Source organism: Tamandua tetradactyla, chromosome 2 (genome assembly GCF_023851605.1).
Source record: "Tamandua tetradactyla isolate mTamTet1 chromosome 2, mTamTet1.pri, whole genome shotgun sequence".
In the NCBI taxonomy this organism is placed as follows: domain Eukaryota; kingdom Metazoa; phylum Chordata; class Mammalia; order Pilosa; family Myrmecophagidae; genus Tamandua; species Tamandua tetradactyla.
In genome coordinates this window covers 203,437,578-203,461,087 of record NC_135328.1, presented here as the reverse complement: position 1 = coordinate 203,461,087, position 23,510 = coordinate 203,437,578, and the positions used below count along the sequence as shown (strand labels likewise).

The 23,510-nt window shown below is 52.2% G+C and overlaps 1 protein-coding gene and 1 pseudogene across 6 annotated transcripts in view; both read left to right on the top strand.

Moving 5' to 3' along the window:
• EPHB2 (EPH receptor B2) overlaps positions 1-21,755 on the top strand; it is a 185,043-nt gene extending 163,288 nt beyond the window's left edge. For 4 of the 6 annotated variants that reach the window (XM_077150912.1, XM_077150909.1, XM_077150908.1 and 1 more), the window contains exons 7-16: positions 3,169-3,331; positions 5,507-5,615; positions 6,505-6,572; positions 13,327-13,449; positions 14,077-14,324; positions 15,401-15,616; positions 16,445-16,594; positions 17,495-17,688; positions 19,045-19,200; positions 19,684-21,754. In XM_077150912.1, coding sequence (XP_077007027.1) covers positions 3,169-3,331; positions 5,507-5,615; positions 6,505-6,572; positions 13,327-13,449; positions 14,077-14,324; positions 15,401-15,616; positions 16,445-16,594; positions 17,495-17,688; positions 19,045-19,200; positions 19,684-19,792 — 1,536 coding nt within the window. In that variant the 3' untranslated portion in view covers positions 19,793-21,754. Of the gene's footprint in view, positions 1-3,168; positions 3,332-5,506; positions 5,616-6,504; positions 6,573-13,326; positions 13,450-14,076; positions 14,325-15,400; positions 15,617-16,444; positions 16,595-17,494; positions 17,689-19,044; positions 19,201-19,683 lie in introns of all 6 variants that reach the window. The other 2 variants (XM_077150911.1, XM_077150913.1) reach the window with 2 other exon arrangements.
• Positions 21,694-23,510, top strand: part of LOC143658568 (thiamine transporter 2 pseudogene) — a 27,172-nt pseudogene continuing 25,355 nt past the window's right edge.

The window sequence follows — 23,510 nt, the reverse complement described above, 5'->3', positions numbered from 1 at the left end:
TCTACTCCCAGTCTGTCTCCAGGTAACTTATATCCAAGATTCTAACTCTAGGAGTTTGCTCACTATAATTGGTTCCCATCAGCGAGATCATACAATATCTGCCCTTTCATGTCTGGTTTATTTCACTCAGCATAATATCCTCAAGTTCATCCATATTGTGGCATGCATCATTCCTCTTTAGAGCTGAACAATATCCCATTGCTTGTATATGACGCATTTTGTTTATCCATTCACTCGTTGGACACTTGGGTTGCTTCCATCTTTTAGCAATTGTGAATAATGCCGCTATGAACACCGATGTGCAAAAATCTAAGTCCTTGCTTTTAATTCTTCTGGTTATATCTAGTAGTGGGATTGCTGAATCATATGGTAATTCTATATTTGACTTCCTAAGGAACTGCCAAACAGTCGTCCACAGAGGCTGAACCATTTTATATTCCTACCAACAGAGAATGACTGTTTCTGTTTCTCTACAGCCTCTCCAACACTTGTAGTTTTCTGTTTTTTTTAACAGTAGCCATTCTAGTGGATGTGAAATGCTATTTTGTGGTTTTGATTTGCATTTCCCTAGGAGCTAGCGATGTTGAGCATCTTTTTAGCCATTTGTATATCCTCTCTGGCATCCTGTGTTTTTGTTTGCTAAATCTGGCCCCTACCAAGGAAGGGGATATGGCTGGAGCCTAGAGGGCATTGGAGACGTGGCAGGAAAGACAGGCCAAGGGCAGGGCAGGAAGGGTCTCCAATGCCAAGCAAAGGAGCACAGCCTTCACCGTGTGCTTCGCAGGAGCCTGTGCTTGGTATAGAGGGAAACGGAACACAGACGCCTCCCTTAGAAGCTCTGTTCAAGGAGGTAAGGCGAGCCTGGGCCCAGGTCAAAAGGGCATGGCAGAAACCCCTCCAATGGCACCCACAGTGGGTACTCCAGGTCCCAGGGGAGGGGAGGCCCATTTGGATGGGAGTTCAGAGAGGCTTTCTGGAGGAGGGACCAGATGCTCTGGCTCAGGAGAACAGACTTCCCATTTACTGCTGCCCTACATGACCCCATCCCTGCCTCCCACTGGTATGGGGGTACAGTCCCTTTCCTACTCCCAGGCCCCAAATGTACCAGCCAAGCTCGTTCTCACCTCCCTACCTTTGCACCTGCTGCTTTTTTCTGCCGAGAATGCTCTCCCCTCTTCTTTGCCAGGAAGATTTCTATTTGTTTGTTAAGATTCCACTCCACTGCCCCCCACTCTCCAAGGAGCTACCCCTGACTTCCTCTGACGATCCACCACTCCCACCCCCACCCAGGCGGGGTTTTGTGACCCTCAGAGCATTGCGCTGACTCAGCATTTTATACAAATTAATTCACTGTATAATTAATGGGATAGCTACTATTTTTATTGTCCCCATTTTAGAGATGAAGAAAAAGATGCACAGAGAGGTTAAGGAACTCACCCCAGGTCACAAAGGTAATAAATTACAGAGTCAGGATTTGAACCCAGGAAGTCTAGTTCAGTTTAGAATCTTAATCTCTGCATGATAATGCCCATAATAGTGTCACTCACAGTGGATCTTCATTTTTTTAGGAGGGTTGTAAGGCTTCTGTATATCCCACATACATATGATTGATACATACAATCAAGTGTGCATTTTCTCAAACAGGTCCATAGTCCTCAAACAGTTGAGATCCTCAACAGTTTCTTTTCTGGACCGAGTTCTCCAAGTATAGGCCTGTGCCTTAGCCCTACCCTAGGTCCCCAGTGCCCAGCTTGGGCCCTGCACGGAGGCATTTGAGGAAGGTTTAAAAGGTGGCTGGCAGATGCTTGAGCAGGAATCATCTTGGCCAAGGGAGATGTGGTAGTTAGGTTCAGGTGTCAACTTGGCCAGGTCAAGGTGCCTAGTTCTGTTGCTGTGGACATGAGCCAATGGCATGTGAAACTCATCTGTCACTGATTGCACCTGCGGTCGGCTGGGGGGCGTGCCTCTTGCAATGAGTGATGTTTAATTTAATTGGCTGGATGCTTAAGAGAGAGGTCAACGCAGCACAGCCCAAGCATCTCAGCACAGCTCATCTCAGCACTCGCAGCTCAGCCCAGACCTTTGGCGATATAGTAAGGAATCATGCCAGAGAAAGCTGGGGGAACCCAGAAGCTGGGAAAGAGGGCCAGCAAAGATCACCCTGTGCCTTCCCGTGTAAGAGAGAACTTCATATGAAAGTTAGCTGCCTTTCCTCTGAAGAACTATACATTTTTAACTAAATAAATCCCCTTTATTAAACGCCAATCCATTTCTGGTGTGTTGCATTCTGGCCGCCTTAGCAAACTAAAACAGGAGGGAATAAAAGGTCCTGAGTACCCAAAGGGAGGGACATCAGAGGCAATGCCATGGCAGAAGCCTGGTCTTGAATCCCAGTGCAGCCAACAATTGATGTGTGTGACCTTGGACATAATTTCCCCTCTCTGAGCCTGTCCTTGCCTCATTCAAGTGTGCTGAGGCTGAGCAGGCATCTTTCCACTTAATCCATCCAGGCATGGGGCAGGGAGGGGGATACAGATGTGAATAAAGTGGACTTGCTCCCTGATGTCTCCAGGAACTCACAGTCTAGTCCTCAGAGTCTGTATACAGTGGCCACTGAATACGTGTGTATTTGTCAGCTATTGTTGAGATGATACTGGAAAACAAACAACCCCCCAAATTCAATGACTTACAACAAGAAGATATTATTTTTCTTGTTCCTAGCTTGTGTGTGGGTCAACTGAGGTCGACCCATTCCAGAATAGGGACTGGGTTAAGGTCTTTAACTGTCTGTCATTCTGGAACCAGCTTTTATCCAGGGCAAGCCCTCCTCATGGCAGGTGGCAGACTCACAAGAGGCCAAGCCAAAACAGCAAGCACATGGAAAGCCTCTGCTTACATCATGTCATCTAGAATATTCCAATGGCCAAAGCGAGTCCTATGGACAAATCCAACACCTGTAGGGCTGAGAAATATACTCTGCCTACTTTTGTGGGGAGAGTCGCCAAAGGCATGGGTGTGTAATTCTGTTCCAGGGAGGGAGTGAAGAATTGGGAACAATGAATATTTATCCAATGACAAGTCCTGCCCCAAAGCGGCCAGCATGGGCAGTGGGCTCTGGGCCCGCTGTGGGCAAGGACCTCACTAACTGTCTTTTCTGTTCCTCGGCAGGAGCTCAGTGAGTACAACGCCACAGCCATAAAAAGCCCCACCAACACGGTCACTGTGCAGGGCCTCAAAGCCGGCGCCATCTATGTCTTCCAGGTGCGGGCGCGCACCGTGGCAGGCTATGGGCGCTACAGTGGCAAGATGTACTTCCAGACCATGACAGAAGGTGAGCGGCGTCTGGAGGGCAGGAGGAGGGCGCAGGCTCCACGAACGGAACTAACTCAAGGCCCACCGTTCCTACAAAGGGCCTTCGTGCGAACCGGAAAAGGCAGCCCCTCCTCTGGCTGTCAGCCCTCCCCCACCCCGTCCCGACTGGGAACCTTTGGGCAGCGTACGATCTGCCCAGCTGTAGGCAGACTCCTCCGATACCGCCACGTCAGTCAGGCCACTTCCACTTCCCAGGGCTCTTGAGAGCTCACCCCCAACTTGCCAAGACACTCTGGGCAAGTAACTTCCATTCCCTGGTCTAAACTGTCCTCATCTATAAAACAAAAGCAAACACATTTTATATGTACTTCAGTGTGTTGCAGTTAGAGTGAGGAGAATTCTGAAGCCACATTTGAGTTCAGCAGGAAAGTGTTCTGGGATAGATTGGCAATGTCTGCTCTGGTCAAGGGAGTGGGAGGTCCCAGCACCTGGGCTGTGTGTCTCCCAGTCTGGGACCATGTGGTCTCTAAGAACCCTTCCTGCTCTAATAATCTTTGAGGATCAGCATAGTTAAAAGCATGTGGGATCTGAAGTCAGGCCAGTGGGGTTTCCAGTGCTGAATCTCTGTAGCCCTGAGCAAGTCATCTTACCTCTCTGAGCATCCATTTTTTTTATCTATAAATGGATGTGATAACAACTATCTCACCACCATCATCATCATCATCAAACCCAGCTACTCTGAGCATCCATTTTCTTATCTATAAATGGATGTGATAACAACTGTCTCACCACCAGCATCATCATCATCAAACCCAGCTAAGGATTGAGAATACATGTATAGGACCTAGCATAGGGTCGGTACGAGGTCCAACACATAGTTGGCACTCACCAAGGAATAGCGATGGTCATGGTCATCCTTTCTGTGAGTCTGGGAGCCCAGCAGAGCTCTGGGGCAGCCCCCTGCCTTTCCTACCACCCGGCCCCAGCATCCCTTCTTAGTATCTTCTTTAGCTGCTGGGCATGGGCCTTGGCCTTGGCCTGACTGAGCAATGCAGAGGCTCCAGAACCCCTGAATTCTCATCTCATCCCCAAAATCCTCCATTATGACCCCACTATCTCTTCCAGCATTCACCTCCTCTATAAAATTCCTCTGTCCTCATGACCAGCATTTTTTACCTCTCTAAGCCTTTTTCCATGTTGAATGTGTGTCACAGACCCCGGGGTATGGGGGACTGGCCCAAAAGCCATTTTATTTTTCTCTTTTTTTTTCTTTCTTCTTTTTTTTTTCAAAAGCCATCTATTAATGGAAGAAACATGCTGGGGCCCTGCCAATGCCAGGCCTGTGCGGGCACTAAGGACCCAGAGCTATCCTAGTCCCTAACCTCGACAGGCTCCTGTGCTACTCTGGGAGGCAGACAAGAAGTAATAATAACAGTACTAAAAAAAATTGATGATGTTGCTGGCATTGGACATATAATGAATGGCCTCCCAGCACCAGGCCCTCTGCTAAGCACATCTTACACGCCATCTCATTAAACCTGAAGGCCTTGGGTTAAGCAGGCCTGGGTTCAAATCCTGGCTTTGGCCACATCCTAACTGTGTGACCTCAGGGAGGTTGTGGCCTCCCTAAGCCTCAGTTTCCTCTCTGTAAAATGGGGTAGTCATAGGACCTGCATCACAGGACTGTTCTGAGGATCAAGCAAGATTTGTAACAGACTTTGTTCAGTGACTGACATAAAAACGACAAACAATACTAGTTAACATATTTTAAGTGCCATGCTTACTAAGTGCTTTACATAGCACTTAGAACAATAATATGGGAACTGCATTCTTCCCGTTTTGTAGGTAAGGAAACTGTGGCACAGTGATTAAGTCACTTGCCAGAAGTCATACAGCCAATATGTGGCATCATCAGGATTCAAACTCAGGGAGTCTGGCTCCAGAGTCCATGCCTTTAAGTGCCCCCCTGTTATGTACCAGCTATCATTGTTTTTCATTTCAGCATTGAGATGTAGGTATTGTTTTTCATGAGAACTGAGGGTTGGCGCATTTCAGGGGTTGTAACGTGGGCATGTGACAGGAGCTATCAAGAACCAGGACAGGGGTTGGGGACCCTAGGAGTCCTAGGAAGGGGGGCAGTGGGTCAGGACTCGCCTAGCCAGGCTGAGAACACCCCCCTGTGCTTTCTCCCCAGCCGAGTACCAAACAAGCATCCAGGAGAAGCTGCCACTCATCATCGGCTCCTCGGCCGCCGGCCTGGTCTTCCTCATTGCCGTGGTTGTTATCGCCATCGTGTGTAACAGGTGGGTGGGCAGACCCCGGCCTGGCCCAGGACCAGCCGCCCAAGCTGGGTGCTCTCCATCCACTCAGCCATTCCTGAGCCAGAAGAGGCATTCCATAATTACCTGGGGGCTGGGGAAACTTAGGTCCACCTGGGTACCCTCAAGGGGCCTTCCACAGCCTAAATGCCCGCTGTGAATAGTCCACCCCTCTGGGTTAGGCATTGCCTTTGGTGATCCACCTTCTAAGGGGGCAGCACATCGAGACACTAAGCACATCGGCCTGAAGGAACATCTCAGGTGGTGGGCAGGAAAGACTGCACAGTGCTAGGACCTAAGGGGCTGGTGGAGAAGGGGTACAGAGCACACCCCTTCCATGAATAGGGCCATAAGCAGAGAGTTGGAAAGGAGGCTGGGGGGCTTGGGTCAGACCTCCTGGCTGAGGTGGCTAAAAAACGAGGGAGAATTTAGGAGGAGACAGCCTGCCAAGAGACAGCATGTGCAAAGGCAGGAGGGCAGGACAGGACCAGTTCCCTGACTTCTGCTGGACATAATACAAAGAGAAGCTCTCTTCTTCCTTAAAGAATCCTCCCCTTTAGAACAGACTGAGCCTTGAGAACAGGTGGATAGAAGCCATGGTGGGAGGTGGCTTTCCTCCTTGGAAGGGGCTTGGCTGGAGAGGGGACAGGGGAAAGAATGAGCCCACGGTTGGGATGGGAGAGGTGGGAAGGGATGGTTGTGCAATTATGAAGGGTGAGACTGCTGGGCAAAGGGCCATCAGGGAGTCCTTTGGCAGGGAGGTGGTGGCTTGAGGATCTGCCCCTCCTCTCGTTATCACCTACTGTGACCCCCCCCCCCCGCCCCCAGCTTCCTGGGCACCTCAGGTGGCTCCAGCCCTTTGCTCTTGTTCCAGAAGACGGGGGTTTGAGCGTGCTGACTCGGAGTACACGGACAAGCTGCAGCACTACACCAGTGGCCACAGTATGTACACTTCAGTAGGGCCAGCACCCTTGGGCCCTTCCCTATCGGTCCCCCAGCGACCTCTCCAGCCTTCTTTCACCTGCTCCTCCCATGCTGCAGCCAGACTGAATGGCAGGCTGTCCTCTGAATGTGCCAAGCTTACTCTCACCCTGGGCCTTAGCACATGCCATGCCCTCTGCCTGGAGCACTCTCCCTTCTTCTTACCTGTTTAACTCTTACTCATCTCTCAGGACTCGCCCTTTTCAATCCCATTTGAGAAGCCTTTCCTGACCCCCACCATGAATTTAGGGTCCCACCATCCCTCGTGACTCCTCCATCCTTACTGTTATCGGGCCTCATTGTGGTGGTCATTTCCTGTCTCTCCACTTTGTAATAGAAGAGCTCGGAGGCCTGAAATTGTGCCTGATGTTCCCCACTGCCTCCCCGGCACCAGCACAGTGCCCAGCATTTGTAGGCACTAGATACATGTTTGCTGAATAAATTGAATTAGATGGATGGATGGATGGATGGATGGATGGATGGATGGGTGATTGGGTGGGTGGGTGGGTGGATGGGTGGGTGGGAGGATGGATGGATGGGTGGGTGGGTGGATGGATGGATGGGTGGGTGGGTAGATGGATGGATGGATGGGTGCGTGGGTGGGTGGGTGGATGGATGGATGGATGGATGGGTGTATGGATGAGATGATGACCCCAGGCCCTGGGCCTAGAGGTGAGAGGCACTTCAGTTCCCTGTCATTTGCTTCCTATGACCCCTCTGGAGGTTGCCTCCCCCCACTCAGTGCTTTCACTTCCCCTAGTGTCCCTCCTACTAGGTCAGGGCTGGGGACACATGCACCACACACCCTGCCAGTAGGCCCAGCAGAGATAGAGCAGATCATAGAGTCCTCTCCACTTGACCTCGGAACAACAGGTAGTCTGCCGGGAGTGGAATGAGCTTAGTCCTCACTTCAGCCCACTCAGCCAAAAGGAATTCCACGTGGGTACAATATAGGTTCTCAAACTCTACTCAGTGGGTACCCTAGGGTTCCTCCAATACACTCCAGAGGTTGTCACATGGTAAGGGAGGGCGAGCATCAGCATATCCCTTCATTCATCAGATAGTTATTGCAGGCCGACTTTCATGTGTCAGGCGCTGTTCTAGGTCCTAGGAACACACAACAAACAAACCAAAGGTACCTGCTCTTGTGGAACTTACAATTCTAGTGGGAGGGACAGGCAATAAAAAGCACTTGTAATAAATCGCCAAGTTGTAGGGTATATGAGAGGATGAACAGTGATGGGAAAAAGGCCAAGTAGAGCAGGTAATGGATCGAGAGTGGTGGGGGTTAGGGTTTTTAAATAAGGTGGTCGGAGTTGACATTAAGAGGGTCTCATTTGAGCAAAGACCTGAAGGAGATGCAGTGCCGAGCCACGCAGAGACATCTGAAGGAAGAGCATGTCAGACAGAGGGAACAGCCAGTTCACAAGTCCTGAGGCTGGAGCATGCCAGGTGGGTTCCAGGCTCAGCAAAGAGGCCAGTGTTGCTGGAGCAGAGTGAGGGGTAAGGAGGTGGGGCAGGGGGGTTCCGGCATGCAGATTCTTATATGCCATTGCCGGGCCTTGACTTGGATTTGGAGGGAAGTAGGAGCTGTTAGGAGGTTCTGAGCGGAAGACTGACATGCTCTGGGTTAGTTTTGATAGGACATCTCTGGCTGCCTTGTGAAGAATGGGCCAAAAGGGGTAGGGTGGGCTGGGCCAGGACAGAAGCAGGGAGACCAGAGATGGTGGGGCTACACCAGGGTGCCAGCAGCAGAGGGAATGAGAGAGATCATTGGATTCTGATATGTTCTTAAATAGTGCCCCTAGCAGTAGCCACAGAATTGGGTCTGGGCTATGAAAGAAAGAGCCAAATCAAGGAGTTCTAGACATTGATACCTTTGGGTAAGAATGAATGAGAAGTAAAAATTCCTGGGCTTAGAAATAGCATTGGTCATAAATGTAAAAATAATGAGGCCATTAAAATTTCCAGGAGCTAATTTAGATAACTGATATTTAACTGATATGTAGATGAAAAAAGCCTTTCTAATCATAAAGCAATAGAAGAGTCACAAATTTAGCCACACAGAAATAAAAATCAACTGTGTGTTAAAAAGGAAGGTCATAAATCACATCACTCCCCAAATAATAAAATCATGATCGTCGTTGTGGCTTAATAAATTTAGTATTTTCTGTGTGCCAAGAAATACTTTAAAGCTGTGCGTCTATTTACTCATGGAAGCCTTATAATTTCCCTATTTTGTGAAAGAGGAGACGGGGTACGACCCCAGGCCACATTCCATCACCTGGAGCCCTTTAGGAGCACAAAAACTTTTTAGAGTGTGATCGGTAATGAGGAAGCAGGTGACAAAGCAGGAATTTATTTTTAAAATAGACCCCAGGATATGCCCAGGGATCAACACGTTCTAAGCCCAAGCTCCTCTGCTCTGCAGCCTCAGTCGTAGTAGTAGACCAGGCAGGACTTTGTTCTTTTCAAACCTCCCCAGCCCTGTAAGCCAGTAGCTGCCCAACAACCCCAGGCGGTCAGGACAGAGGAGAACACTGAGGCCCCAGATGTATGGGGCTGGCTCAGGGTCACCTGCAAAGGCCCATGATTTCTGATGTCCACCAGCCTCATGATTTCTGAGCGAGTACAAGGTCTATGGAGCCTGGATGTGGAACAAGAGAGACCCGCCTGGCTTCCCCCGCCTGCTCCGCCGCTGGCTGGTTGGGAGACCTTGGGGAAGTCATTAGACCTTTCTGAGCCTCGGAGTCTTTCTATGGAAAGTGGCAGGAATGATACTACTTTTGCAGGGTTGTTGTGAGGATTGAATGAATTAATGGGTATTTTAAGTGTTTTTTTACATGATACCATTTAATAACACTAACAGCCTACCTTTCTTAGAACTGGTAACATTTATTCAGTGCTTTGTGTATGCCAATAGCTCTACTAAGCCCTTTAACCAGAGTGTCTCATTTAATCCTCACAAGCCCCTTATGAGGTAGGTACTATTTATTATCCTCATTTTGTAGATGGAAAAAAAAAAATGAGGCACAGAGAGGTTGAGTAACCTGCCCAAGGCCACACAGTTGGATCAACACAATGGTGGCTCTTGGATGCAAACACATAAAGCAGCTCGTTTGTGATCCTTATTAGTGAGTGGCAAAGCCAGAACTTGAACCCAGTCACTAGACACCTGGCTCCTCATCCCTTGTTCTGAATCTCCCATTTGGGTTCGGTGGCACTGACATCTGTAAGTCATTCAGACAACAGCCCAGTATTTTTTGAAGTCTCAGCCTTTGAAGTTTGTATCCAACCTCAATTCAGCAAACGCCCCTCCCAGGAGCTAGTCCTGTGTGAAGTTCTGGCCCAAGGAGCTCACCTTCCATCCCAGGAGACAGACGTGGGAGGCACGAGAAAGAAACCAGTAGCATGGCAGTTACCAATGTAGACACTGCAGACAGCCTGGTTCAGATCCCACATCTGCCACTTACTAGCTGTTCCTGTGTTCCCTGAGCCACCTGACTTTTCTATACCACAGTTGGATGATATTAGCTTGGACCAAATGAAATTGCCACTTTTGTGGGTCAGAAATAGTCAATTATTGACAGTTTCATAAGATTCAATTCAATGACAGCACCTACCTGGAGGGTGGTTAGGAGGATTCATCGTGCCAATACTGGTAAAATTCCTAGAGCAGGACCTGGTACCTGGTAAATCTGCATTGAACTGTGAGCTGATCGTGTACTCATGGTGAGGTGAAACCAAGGGGTGATGGAAGCAGGGGTGGCCCCACTCAGAACCATATGTTCAATAAGTGTTTATTAAACATCTATTATATACCACCCTCACATCTGGACTTCAGAGACCATATTCTAGGGCAAGGGCTCATAACTTGGGGTTCAAAGTTCCCTACAGCTTTCCAGGGCCTGTGAACACCCACAAATTATGTGGTAAATACAGGGGTGTGCACATACACGTGAAGACTCTTCCAAGAAATAGATTCATAGCTTTCATCGTATGCATCAAAGGCATCCACAGCTTCAAATAGGTAAAGAGGAAGAAACGAGGCATGTAATTGAGTAATGCTATTATTCATTCAACAAGCATTTATTGTGTACCCACTAGGTGCCAGGCCCCAGGATTGAGCGTGAACAAAACAGACCCAAGCCCTGACCCCTGGGGGAGAGCAAGGGTAAAGAAGTCCTCATAGGTCAGAGTGTTCTGGAAGTGGGGGAGGGAGGTGATACAAGACACCAGGGCCCTAAGAGTGGGTGTGGAGTCAGGTCTGCAGGAGCCTAGGAGAAAGCATTGGTCTGCGCTGGTCCAGGCAGGCCTCACGGAGAGGTGGCACCAGGGCCTGCCAGATGAGATACCAACATGAGCTGAGGCACAAAGGCAAGAAAGTCCAAAGTGTACCTGGGGAATAATTCCCATTTGCTGGCATGTAGGAGCTGTAAGTGGGGCCAGATCACAGAGCGCTTCGAACATCAAGGTGGACGAGGGATGGAGTATTCATGGCTGAATACTGCAGGGAGAGGAGGAGGCATAGACCAGACCCTGGTGGCTTTGCATCTAGGAGGCAGTAAATGGGGTGATGAGTACTGGCCCTCACATCTGACAGCCCTGGGTTCAAATCCTGACTGTGCCACTTGCTAGCTGTTCGGCCTTGGGCAGATTACTTAACCTCTCTGATCCCACAGTGTCCTCATGTGCAAAATGGTGATAATGATCCTTTCTCATAGAGTTGCTGGGAGAAGGAAGTAAGATGATGCATACAAAGAGCTTGGCATAGAGTCAGGCCCAGATGAAGGGCCTGGGAGGTGACAGTGCCAGTATTATCATTGCTCTGCTGTCTGTCATCTGGATTCTGCTCAGCTCTACAGACATCGAGTGCCTCTTGCATGCAGAGCTTTGTGCCGTGTGCAGGGGAGGGAGAAATGAGAAAAGATCATGTGCCTACCCCCTCGTCCCAGGCACTCGAAATCTACGATGGTGGTCCTTAACTTTTGGGGGGGATCTCAGTTTCCTTTGAGACTCTGCTAAAAGTTTTGGATCCCATGGCCAGAAAAATACACAGACACTATGGTGTGTATATGTGTATAAAATTATAATATAGAAAGTGCCAGAGGTCTGTGCTCTAAACTTACTGTATTTCAGGGTGGATTTGGGGAGAACTTTTACTGTCTACAATAATCTGTTTCCATCATTCTCGAACTATTTATAAGGAGCATCAATTACGTTCCTAATCCAAAAAGGCGATAATAATAAATGCATGGCAGACACGCACACACCCCTAAATCCTGTACCCCCGGGTGATTCGCAGAACCCAGTTAAGAAACACTGACCCAAAGAGCTAGACAAACACCCATACAAATTCTCCAAAATAAAGCTGATGTATTAGAGGAGGAGTCAGCAAACTTTTTCTTAAAGAGCCAGATAGTAAATATTTTAGGCTTTGTGGGCCACACAGTCTTGTTTGCAACTACTCAGCTCTGCAGTCATAGCTTGAAAACTACTCGGGCATGGCTGCGTTCCAATAAAATTTTATGTACCAAACTGGCAACAGGCCAGGCTTGGCCCACAGGCCGTAGTTTGCCAGCTGCGTTAGAGGTTCCAACGCCAAGACCCCTGGAATGTCTGAAGCAGAAGCTGAGAGTAGTCAACTGACACAACCAGGTCACATAGCTAAGCAGGGCTGGTGACTCTTCACCATCCAGCCGAGCCTCACAGTGGCCAGACAGTGGCCAGAGGCCCCAGCCCCAGAAAAGCTCGTGTTATTCAGAACCCAACTCTAGAGCTGCTGCCTCCAAATGCATGGTTCCTGGAGCAGCGTTGGTGGGGAGAGGGTGAGGCGGGGGTGTCAGGAAGTCAGACGAAGGCCTGGCCGGGAGAGAGCCTAGCAGTTTGGGCAGCTGGAGACCAGTCAGCCCGGAGCGGGAATGTGGGCGTCGTGCATCTTTCCCTCCCTCCAAAGCATCTGCAGACTCAGTGCTGGGCCCAGAGCTGGATCTTTGACATCCGGGTTACCCTCTCTTTCTGCATCAAAAAATTAAAATCCAGATGAGATCAGGAATCATTTTAACATGTCTCATGTCCAGCCCTGTCCCAGTTGCCAGGGCATCTTGGCTAGCGGGGGAACCAGGAGGTGGGTCCGGGGGCCACGGCGAGAGAGGCAGCCACGCCAGCCTCTGGGGCCTGAGGCGGCCAGGAAGGGCTCCTGAGGGGAGAGGAGGCTTGACCAAGGCCTTGAAAGACAGGGAGGAAATCCCCTTAGCGGGAGCCCAAGAAGAACACAGTGTATTCCCTGCTGTTTCTGTATTTTAGTTCCAATTCTCTTCCTCCTTGACTTCCTCCGCCTTTCCTTTGCACCCTCTGGCTCCATCAAATGGCAAACCCATCTGCCCCTTTGTGCTCATGTTTATGACAGACATTGCTAATCAATCCTGACAGCCTTTTAAGGTGCTCCTGGAAGCCAGTACTAATTCATTAGAGCTAGAACCTATTCGCCATCCCTGCTGACCCTGCTATTCCCCTCACCCTTCTACTCTACTCAGTACCTTTCTGCTCCCCAAGGCCCAGAAAGGTCAGGTGACTTGCAGAAGGTTTCCTGGTGTGCACGGGGGGCCACGTGGGGGATGGATTTCCCTCTGAACAGGGGCTGACTCCAACTCACCCTTCCATGTGCCTGCATCTTGAGTCAGCCCATGTGACCCAGCCTGGTCTTATCCCCCAGTGACTCCAGGCATGAAGATCTACATTGACCCTTTCACCTATGAAGACCCCAACGAGGCAGTGCGGGAGTTCGCCAAGGAAATTGACATCTCCTGTGTCAAAATTGAGCAGGTGATTGGAGCAGGTAGGTGGCTAGTACCCTCACAGGCTCTGAGGCCTCAGCCATGGGTGGAGAATCTGTCCCAATGTGCCCTCCTTTGGCAGAGGCAAGAGGGCAGGATGCAGGATAGGGGTCTCAAAAGACCCTCCGAGGCCAGAAAACTCAGAATGCCCAAGGTGGAAAGGTCCTCACAGGTCAACTAGTAAAACTGCCTGGTCAAACAGATGAGGAAACTGAGGCACAGGCCTGGGAAGGAGCTTCAACAGCAAGTCATTGATTGAGCTGGGCCGGCAACCCAGATTTCTGGACTCTTACTCCAGCACTTTTGCTTTCTCCCCACCATTTACCCAAGCTCCCCTCACCCATCTCCCTAGGTCCCCCTACATCCTCCCTCCCAACCCCTCAGCCAAATCCCATGAAGAGCATACTCTGTACTCCCAGAGGTGACGGGGCTTTTTCTGAATCCCTTTGGATCTCCTCTTGGGGGCCCTCACATTCTACAAAGGGGTTCTGTGTCTGAGGATGAATTGACCACTGAAGGGAAAGAGTTCCTGCAGACCCCAAGAGCAAAGCTGACAGGGACCAGGAAGGGGGCATGTCTACCTGGTGATATACACTCTACTCTACACTCTCTTGGTGTGTCTGTCCCAGGAGAATTCGGAGAGGTCTGCAGTGGCCACCTGAAGCTGCCAGGCAAGCGAGAGATCTTTGTAGCCATCAAAACACTCAAGTCAGGCTACACCGAGAAGCAGCGCCGGGACTTCCTGAGTGAGGCCTCCATCATGGGCCAGTTCGACCACCCCAATGTCATCCACCTGGAGGGTGTTGTCACCAAGAGCACGCCCGTGATGATCATCACCGAGTTCATGGAGAATGGCTCCCTGGACTCTTTTCTGCGGGTAGGGCAAGCCAAGAGTGGCCCATGAGGGCAGAAAAAGGAGGGATGGACATAGACTCATGCCTTCAGAGCCTGAAGGGGTCTTGGAATGGTCAAGAATGGCATGCATACCGCCACTCTCCATTCCCTCACCCTTGCAGGCATTGCTATTCAATCCCTGCATTCTCTTCCACTAAGCCCAAAGACAACCCCAGAATCCATCCTAACTTGATTCCCAGGAAGCCACAACCAGTTAATCAGAGTTGGCAAACAAACTGAAATCTGTTTGCCATCCATGATTCTGGCCTTCTCATGCACAGGAGAAAACTGAGGCTCAAAGAGAGATAGGATTTGCCCAAGGTCACCTTAAAGGTCAAGGTGAGAGCCAGGAACACCCCAAAATTATATGCTGAATGTAGGATTGTGCACACACGTGAATTCTTTTCCAAGGGGTAGATTCACAGCTTTCATCAAAGGCATTCACGATCTCAAATAGGGGGAGAGGAAGAAACTCTTGACCCATGGTCTAGAGTTCTCACCAGATTTTGGATTCCCCTAAAGCCATGTAGGCCAGAGAGGGGAGCCAAGAGCACAAGACCTAGAGAGGAAAGTTTGAGGTTTCCCCAGGAAATCACTGTCAACCAGCTGATTCGGGAGTCAGAAGCATGCCATCGGACTGCTTAATATTTATTAAGCCCCTACTGTGTGCCAGGCACCTTCCATGCACCTTCTCATTTAACTCTCAGAAAAACCCTGGGAGATGGGTGTTACTCCCATTTAACACAGAGATGAGAAAATGGAGACTCAAGAGGTTAGGTCACTAAGACTCAGAGAGGTTAGGTTAGGTCACAGCCAGGAAGGGACATAGCTAGAGTCAAGCCAGTTATGTCTGCTCTAAAGCCCGTGTTCTCTTCACCATCCTGAAGTGGGCCCCTCATGGGCCTCTCTGAGGTCCCTGGGCATCTTAGTCCTGCCCACAGGGAGCTCAAGCCCAGGGTGGCAGGGTCCTGCTCTCGTTCCACATTGGGGATGGTCCCGACTCCGAGCTCTGATTCCTGCTCTTCCATTCACTCTGTGTTTTCTCATCTTCTCCCAAAGCAAAATGATGGGCAGTTCACAGTCATCCAGCTGGTGGGCATGCTGCGGGGCATCGCGGCTGGCATGAAGTACCTGGCAGACATGAACTACGTCCACCGTGACCTGGCTGCCCGCAACATCCTTGTCAATAGCAACCTGGTCTGCAAAGTGTCTGACTTTGGGCTCTCACGCTTTCTGGAGGATGATACCTCAGATCCTACCTACACCAGCGCCCTGGTAAGACGGAGGCAGGGCCCACTGGTATCCTGCTGCCAGAGAAGAGGGCATGGATATCCCTCTCTCCCTGCAACACATTTTCACTGATGCCTGCTCATGCCAATCACTGGGCTGGGTCCTAAGCCCTTGGAGAGAACTACGCCATGGCTCCCGCCCTTGTGGAGCACACAGGCTGGTGGGGAACACGTACACACAGAGTAATATGGAGTGAAATCTCTCTCAGCCAGGAAGCCCCCAGCCCTGGGAGGCAGAGGAGGGGTTCCTGGAAGGCGTGAGCTGAGATCTGAAAGGCCAGTAAAAGTTGGTGAGCTGACATAGGAGATGAAAGGGTATCCAGGTATTGGAGCAGCAGGAGAACAGGGCAAGGTCATGTGGCTAGAATACAGGCTACTAGGGGGAAAGGCCATGAGCAGTGATGCTTGGAAATCATGGTTGTTTGAAGGATTATAAGCAGTAAGGAATGACAAACACATAGTCCCTACCCTCAAAGAGCTCAGAGCCTAGTGCAAGAGCCTGGCAAGAATGCAAATAATTTGAGTCCTGTTCTGCGTGATAAGTGCCTTAATGGAGAGGCGGGAGGCGCAGTTGTAGGGCGAAGGAGTGTGATGAGCTCTTTGGCGGTTAGGGAAAGGACAAGGAGGACGTTTCCAGGTGACAGAGCGGGAGGAGGCGCTCCACGCAGTGCAGATCCCCAGAGGTCAAAAGCAGCACAGTGGGGTTGGAGAAGAATGAGGTGCACCGGACCTGGGGTAGGTCAGGAAGTCCTGAGAGCAGAGGCTAGACAGGTCAGCCTCCCACCCATCAACCCTGCCCATTCCCATTCCCCAGGGGGGGAAGATCCCGATCCGCTGGACAGCCCCGGAAGCCATCCAGTACCGGAAGTTCACCTCGGCCAGCGACGTGTGGAGCTACGGGATCGTCATGTGGGAGGTGATGTCCTACGGGGAGCGGCCCTACTGGGACATGACCAACCAGGACGTAAGTCTCCAAGGGAGCAGCAGAGCCTTTCTGGCCAGCCTCATGGGGGAGAGGAGGTTGGGAATTCCTGGCCTTGTGCTGATCTCCCCCAGAGCAGAAGAAAGACCTCTGAGAGCTGGGTCTGGCAGCCTAATGCTGTGGGTCCAAATATCTGCACAGGACCCTGGGCTCCCCAGGACACAGGGAGTTGGGAAGGCCCACCTGTCCACAAGTCAGATCACGTCTAACCTCCGGGCGTGTACCGCCTAGCTGGGGGTACAAGACGAATACACAGGAAGAAAGATGTAGGTGCAGAGACTTTTCTGTTCAAGAACGAACTTGGAAAAGGCAAGGGTCAAGCCTTGTAAGCCTTGAGGCCAGGGAAGTACGGCCTTAATCATACTGAGAGTCATGCTGGGGAGCAGTGGAGGGGACAATTGGTCAGAAAAATGGTGAGCCCAACTCACCAACAGGCTGTGGGACCTGACAGGGGAGGTATCTCTTACCTGGAACTCTAAATGATCCTGAAATCCAGCAAGTGTGGCAACCCTGACACCAGGAGGGGGCTTAGAGCTGGGAAGGAGAGAGGGGCTGGGGGAGCAGAGGGTCAGCCTGGTGGGCCCCCAGAGGCAGAAGCTATCTCAGGTTGCTAGATTTTGTAACAGGGAGGTGGGATGGTGGGAATCGGGGTGGGGGGGGGTGGCGGTTAGGCAGCTACCAAATCATACAGAGACAATAGATGGCGGGAACTCAGGTGACACCCATCTCTGTGACCATCTTGCAGAAGTGGAAGTGGTTGCCATGGCCATCTATCTAAAAGGTCTAGCATGCAATGCGCCGGGGGTGAGGTGGGCCAGAGTAGAGGGCAGATGCCCTCACCCCACCCCACCCAGCCCCACTCTGCCCCTGTGTCATTCTCAGGTAATCAACGCCATCGAGCAGGACTACAGGCTGCCACCCCCAATGGACTGCCCAAGTGCCCTGCACCAGCTCATGCTGGACTGCTGGCAGAAGGACCGCAACCACCGGCCCAAGTTCGGCCAGATCGTCAACACGCTAGATAAGATGATCCGCAACCCCAACAGCCTCAAAGCCATGGCACCCCTCTCCTCTGGGTACGGCCTCACCCCTCTCCTGTTAGTGCCGCCTTATCTTGGGCTGCCCACCCCCATCCCATGGCTTTGGCCCTGCCCCAGGCAGACGCTGTGCACTGCAGTGCATCTGGCATCTACCTAGCCTTAGGGGTGCAGAACAACTGTCCAGAGGAGGACACACACCTGGTGGGCAGTATAAGAGGAACCTAGGACAAAGAGTGGGGGTGGCAGGGGGCTCAGAGAAAATTTGAGGCCTGAACTGAGTCTTGAAAGATGCGGGAAGGAAGTCCAGGGGAAGGGGAGGAGGGCGCAAAGGCAGGAGGCATCTGGAGTGTGGGAGGCAGCTCGGAAGGGAGCCTGGGGAGAGAGGAGGTGGGAGAAGGAGTCAGGGGCCTGGTGTGCAGACCTTCGCACCTGAGACATGTGAGCGCCTGCCTTCCCAGTGAAACCACCCAGAGCTGTTTAAAGCATGGTCAGGGAGGACATTTAAGAAAAATCACCTAAGGATCCAGAATCTTGGTTGGTTAATAGATCGACTCATGGCTCAGTTCCCTCTCCCCAGTGGCCCCAGGGCACACTCCACCAGGCCTGCGGCTCATACTCTTGGCCCCCCACACCCACTCTTTGGGACCCATGGTCCCAACAGTTTCTGAGGTTTGACATACAGCCAGGTGTCCTCGGGATCCAGCGCTGGCTGTGGCCAGAGACTCTTTGGTCCAAATCTTTCATCTGCCAAGTGACCATGCTTGCCTCTACTTGTCCCTCCTAAACCCAGCCCTGCCTCAGTGACCCCTGAGTCGCTGGATAAAATCACCCTGAGCTTGTAGCCTCGCAAGCCATTTCACTCCTTGTTAGCTGGGAAACCATTCCCATGAGCACCACCATCCATACCTGGGCTTGGGAGATGCAGTTCATAAGACCAGTCTCCTGGAGCACAATCCAGGGAATGAAAGGGTAGAGAAGGCCCAGGGAGAAAATAGTGAATAATCAGCTCAGTTAATCCAGCCAAAATACCTCCTCTTGAAAATAAACATGGGAACAATTGCCTTCCCATTTCACCCTTTTAGTAGGTCCTCACCTTTAGAAGTCCCTGCAGAGACTCCTCTCACTTTGCAGGTGGCCCCAGCTTTGCTTCCTGCACATGCACACACTCACTCTCACCTACCCACTCATATGCACATGGACAATCACTCAGGTTCATTCTCACGCCTGCAGTCACAGCAATGCACACGTACGTACACACTCACCTCTGTGCACGCAGATGGATACACACACGTACTCGTTCACACTCAGCCCACGGGCACATCCATGCACACACTGACCCTCACACTCCTGCCACTGTGCCTGACCATTTCGGTCACCCAACCCCACCCACAGAATCAACCTGCCGCTGCTGGACCGTACCGTCCCCGACTACACCAGCTTCAACACCGTGGACGAGTGGCTGGAGGCCATCAAGATGGGGCAGTACAAGGAGAGCTTCGCCAACGCCGGCTTCACCTCCTTTGACGTCGTGTCGCAGATGATGATGGAGTAAGTGCCCAGGTGCCCTTTCCCACCCCATCAGCCAAGTGGCATCCCCAGAAGGTGAGGGACAGTCAGCATCCCATCTGAGGGAGAACAAGAACTGAGATGGCCAACTTTGGAGTCATACCAGGGCTGCTGCCACCTACCAGCTGTGTGAGCGTGGGCAAGTCCCAGAACCTCCCTCAGCCTCGGTTTCCTCACAGCAAACTGGGGGTGGCTAGAAAGATGAAAGGAGATGCAAAGTAAGTGGTTACTCAGCAACCACGTTTCCCTGTAGCAGAAGAGAGAAGAGCCCATAGGCAACCTGACTCCCAAGCAAGTGCTCCTTCCCCCTCACCACAGTTGCTCCCTCCAGCTTTGGACCCCCCAAACACCTCCTGATCCCTGACACCCCCTACCTGGCCCTGGGAATGCCCAGGCAGCTCTCTGCTGGGCACGGAGCCTCCTTCACCCATGCACTTCCCTAACACGTGTGCTTCTCTCCCAAAGGGACATTCTCCGGGTTGGGGTCACCTTGGCTGGCCACCAGAAAAAAATCCTGAACAGTATCCAGGTGATGCGGGCACAGATGAACCAGATTCAGTCTGTGGAGGTCTGACACTCACCTGCCTCGGCTCCAGGCCCCGCCCCCGCCAGCCTTCCTGGTTCTCCATCCACCGCAGGGTCAGCCACCTGCCAGGAGGCCACGGGCGACAGGAAGAACCACGCAGCACGCCAGCCACGAGACGCCACCAAGAACACCTGCAGCTCCACCGATGGAAAACAAGGGAACGGGGGGAAAAAAAGAAAAGAGATCCTGGGAGGGGGCGGGAAATACAAGGAATATTTTTAAAGAGGATTTTCACAAGGAAAGCGACAAACTGTTCTTGAAATAAAAAGGGCTTGGGAGAGCCATGCAATTTGTCTAATCGGAGACCAAAAGCAGTTTCTCTCCAATTCCCCCTGGGAAGGTGACCTGGCCAGAGCCAGAAACCCTTCCAGGAAAGCCAATGTGAAGGGGAGAGAGAGGGGCCGCCCTTCTCCCCAGCATCCTGGGCTGCTTTTCCAGGCCTCACTCAACAGTCAAGCGCCATGTAGACGGGAAGCCACCCGGGAGCTGCTCTGCAAGATCCATTCCGATTACCACTGGGCAGACAAGAATCTTTCTGACTTTGGAGGATATTTGAGAAACACCAATGAGAGACCATTTCTCCTGTCAGCTTACAGGGCTGCAAAGGGGCTTTTGTCCTCCAGGGTGAGGGAGAACCCGGGGACCCCAGAGAGGTCAACTAGTGAGGCTGGGTGCCCGCCAGGTCTGCTGAGCAGCGGCTCCACCTACATATCACCTGCCAGCCCCTGCCCCTGCCAGCCCCCACCTGTGGGCTGAGGCTGCAGAGACTGCCATCAGCTACGACTGCCACTGAGAAGGATTCATCCTGTGTCTGGGTTTGTTTACAGCGAATCGTGAACTCGGGGGAATTTTGGTCGGGGGTGGTTTTGGTTTGGGGGGTTTGTTTGTTGTTTTTTTTGTTTTTTGTTTTTTATGACAATGAAGTGACACTTTGACATTTCCTACCTTTTGAGGACTTGATCCTTCTCCAGGAAGAAGGTGCTTTCTGCTTACTGACTTAGGCAATACACCAAGGGCGAGATTTTATATGCACATTTCTGGATTTTTTATATGGTTTGCATTAACACTCTTCCCTCCTCTCCCCCACATTAGAGCTCCCATCTGCTGCCAGGCCTCCCCAAAGCCAACTGCTACGGGGCCATCTGGGCCCCTCAGAGCCCAAGTGAGATTTGGGCACAGGTCAAGGTGGCGGGGCATCACACCCCAGGCCTGTTTTTGAAAGCAGCAGATTGAAAAGGGAAATGGGCTCTGAGGCTGCAGGCTCCAAAGTCCTTGCCCCGTTCCCCACTCTCCTGCCCCAGCCTGCCCTGCACTTCCCAGGCAAACGGGCCCCTCAATGGCCAGCACCCAGTTTCCTCCCTGGGAACCTGGACCAGGCTGCCTCGGAGGCCAGGCCCCATGTCATTCACTGTGATACCCCAGCCCTCAGGGGGTCTCCCTCACAGGCAGGGGCAGCCTCAGAAACGGGCCTCTCCTCCCTTCCCTGGGGAGAACGGGTGTCATTCCTCTCCCTCCTCGTTCCCTCCACGGACCTTTGCCCAGGACTGAAGGTCTTGGCCATGGGGAAACCATCAGCCAAGGGGTCTGCCACGGCCTCCCTCCTGTGAGCAAACACAGGCGCCTGAGCGGAACAATCGGTTAGTGAATTGAATGGAAATAAACACTTTAGTTATAAAACGACCCCTGTCCTCTGTAAGTTCCAGGAGAGACCCTTATACCTTTGGAACATACCAAGTGACTCATAGGCTCTACAAGGTTCTAGAAGGTTCCAGGGCCTCTGGACTCTCCTGAGAGTGAAGCTGAGAAATCACAGGGGACAACAAGGCTACAGGTGGCCTTTCTGGCTCTGCCTTATCAAAAGCACAGGCAGCGTAAGAAACAAATTGGACATGGCTCAGAACTCGGCACTCAGGGCTCTAGAATCAGGGCGAGCCTCCCCGGGGTGCTTCAGAAGTCGAGTCGACAGGGGTGCCGTCGGCACTGGGGTCAGGTGAGGGTAGGGCAGGATGGGGGTTCCAGAGGTCCTACAGAGCCCCCCGTAAGAGCCACAAATGGGATTGTCTTATCCTGGCCAACTCAAATTTTCCCTGTGCACATGGGCTTGCATTAAAATCAGAATTCTTTGTGTGGAAGGAGGAGGTAGGGAGGTGGACGTGCTGTGGATATCAAGTCCAGCTAGGAGGGAGGGGCAGGGAATCTAAGGAGACAGGGCAGACAGGGATGCAAGATCTCAGGACCCTTTCCTTTGTCCACTGGGTTTCTCTGAGGAGACTGGCCAGGGAGAAAGATTCAGGCCACAGGCAGCCAGTTGAATCCCCCTTGGTTAGCGCCAGCATCCAGCTCAGACCAGCACCTGCCGTCTGTCACTCACCTGCTCTCTAGAGCCCAAGATGCAAAGGAAAGGAAGGGATTAGAGGGCAGCGTGGGCCCCCTGGGCAGAATAGCAGAGCAAGCCGCAGGGAAGGCGTTGGCAGGTTTCCCATAAACTGGCCGGCAGTACCCCAGCCGGCCATCCCTTTGTGCCTGAAGATGCCCAGCACGGGTGGCAGCTGTCCCGGCACACAAGGTCACCTTCTGGAGAGAGCTGCCCTGGTGCTCTTTAGATTAACTCTGGGATCCCACGAGGGCTTGGCAGTCAATGCTTCCTGTCAGATGGCTTCCTGTCCTAAGCTGCTAGGCTGGAGTCCACTAGTCAGCATGTTTGCCCATCAGCCTCCAGGGCCCGAGGGCCTCTGGGGTTCCTGGGCATCCCCCCCCATGCCTTCTTCCCAGATTGAGGGTGCTCCCCAGACTCTCTGTGTCACTGTGACCCTCCTGGAAGTGCAGGTGGCTGCTCACGTCTCCCCGCTGCTGGGGTGCCTGCCCCCACCACCTCTTGCCATGCTGCCAAACGCTTCCACTCACGCTGCCCACTCACCCGGCTCGGCAGCCGCCCGCTGCCTGGCTACTAATCCCTTCCTGGCTCAGCTTCCCCGAGTGCCAGCCCCCACCTGGCCAGCAGTGTAGACGGCGTTTCCAGCTGCCCCACACACAGTTGGTGCTTGAGGAGATAAGCTGCCTTGTAAACATGGGCCAGGACATGGCAATGGGGACCAGCTGCTCTGGGAGGGTGTGACAGGCAGCAGATCAGCGGAGGACCGGGCTGGGTAAGAGGGTGCCAGGCCTTCCACCCCCACTCCCACTGCCCCAGAACCCCCAAATGGGGCACCATTGATGACCAGTCAGCCTCTTCCTGGGGGGCATTGGCAGACCAATGAGAATAGATGATGGCTTCCGTACTGGACCATAAGGCTCTAGATTTGGAGCTAGGGCGGCAGGGGGGTAGGGGACACATAAGGAGCTCGGGGCAGTGGCTATTTACTAACCGGTGGCGCCTCTTGCTCGGATAGCATTCGGGGGGTTTCCCCTTCATTTCTTTGGCCCCCACCCTGCCACCTTCTCGGGAGCCCTCTGCCGCCCCCTTGAGGCAGTCCCTAGCCTCGCGCCCTGTCCCAGCCCATCAGGAGGCTGGGCACCCCGGGCCTCCTGCCTGGCTAAAGCACATGAAGGACAGACCTAGGTCCCAGACCACCGCCTCCTCCAGTGCTGGGCCCCTGGCCACCCCCGGGCTCTCTCCTGGGTCCCTAGAGACCAAAAGCTGGAAAGCTCTTGCCAAGAAAAATAACGTAAATGCTTTTGAAAAGCAGGATGCGGCGCGACACTAGGG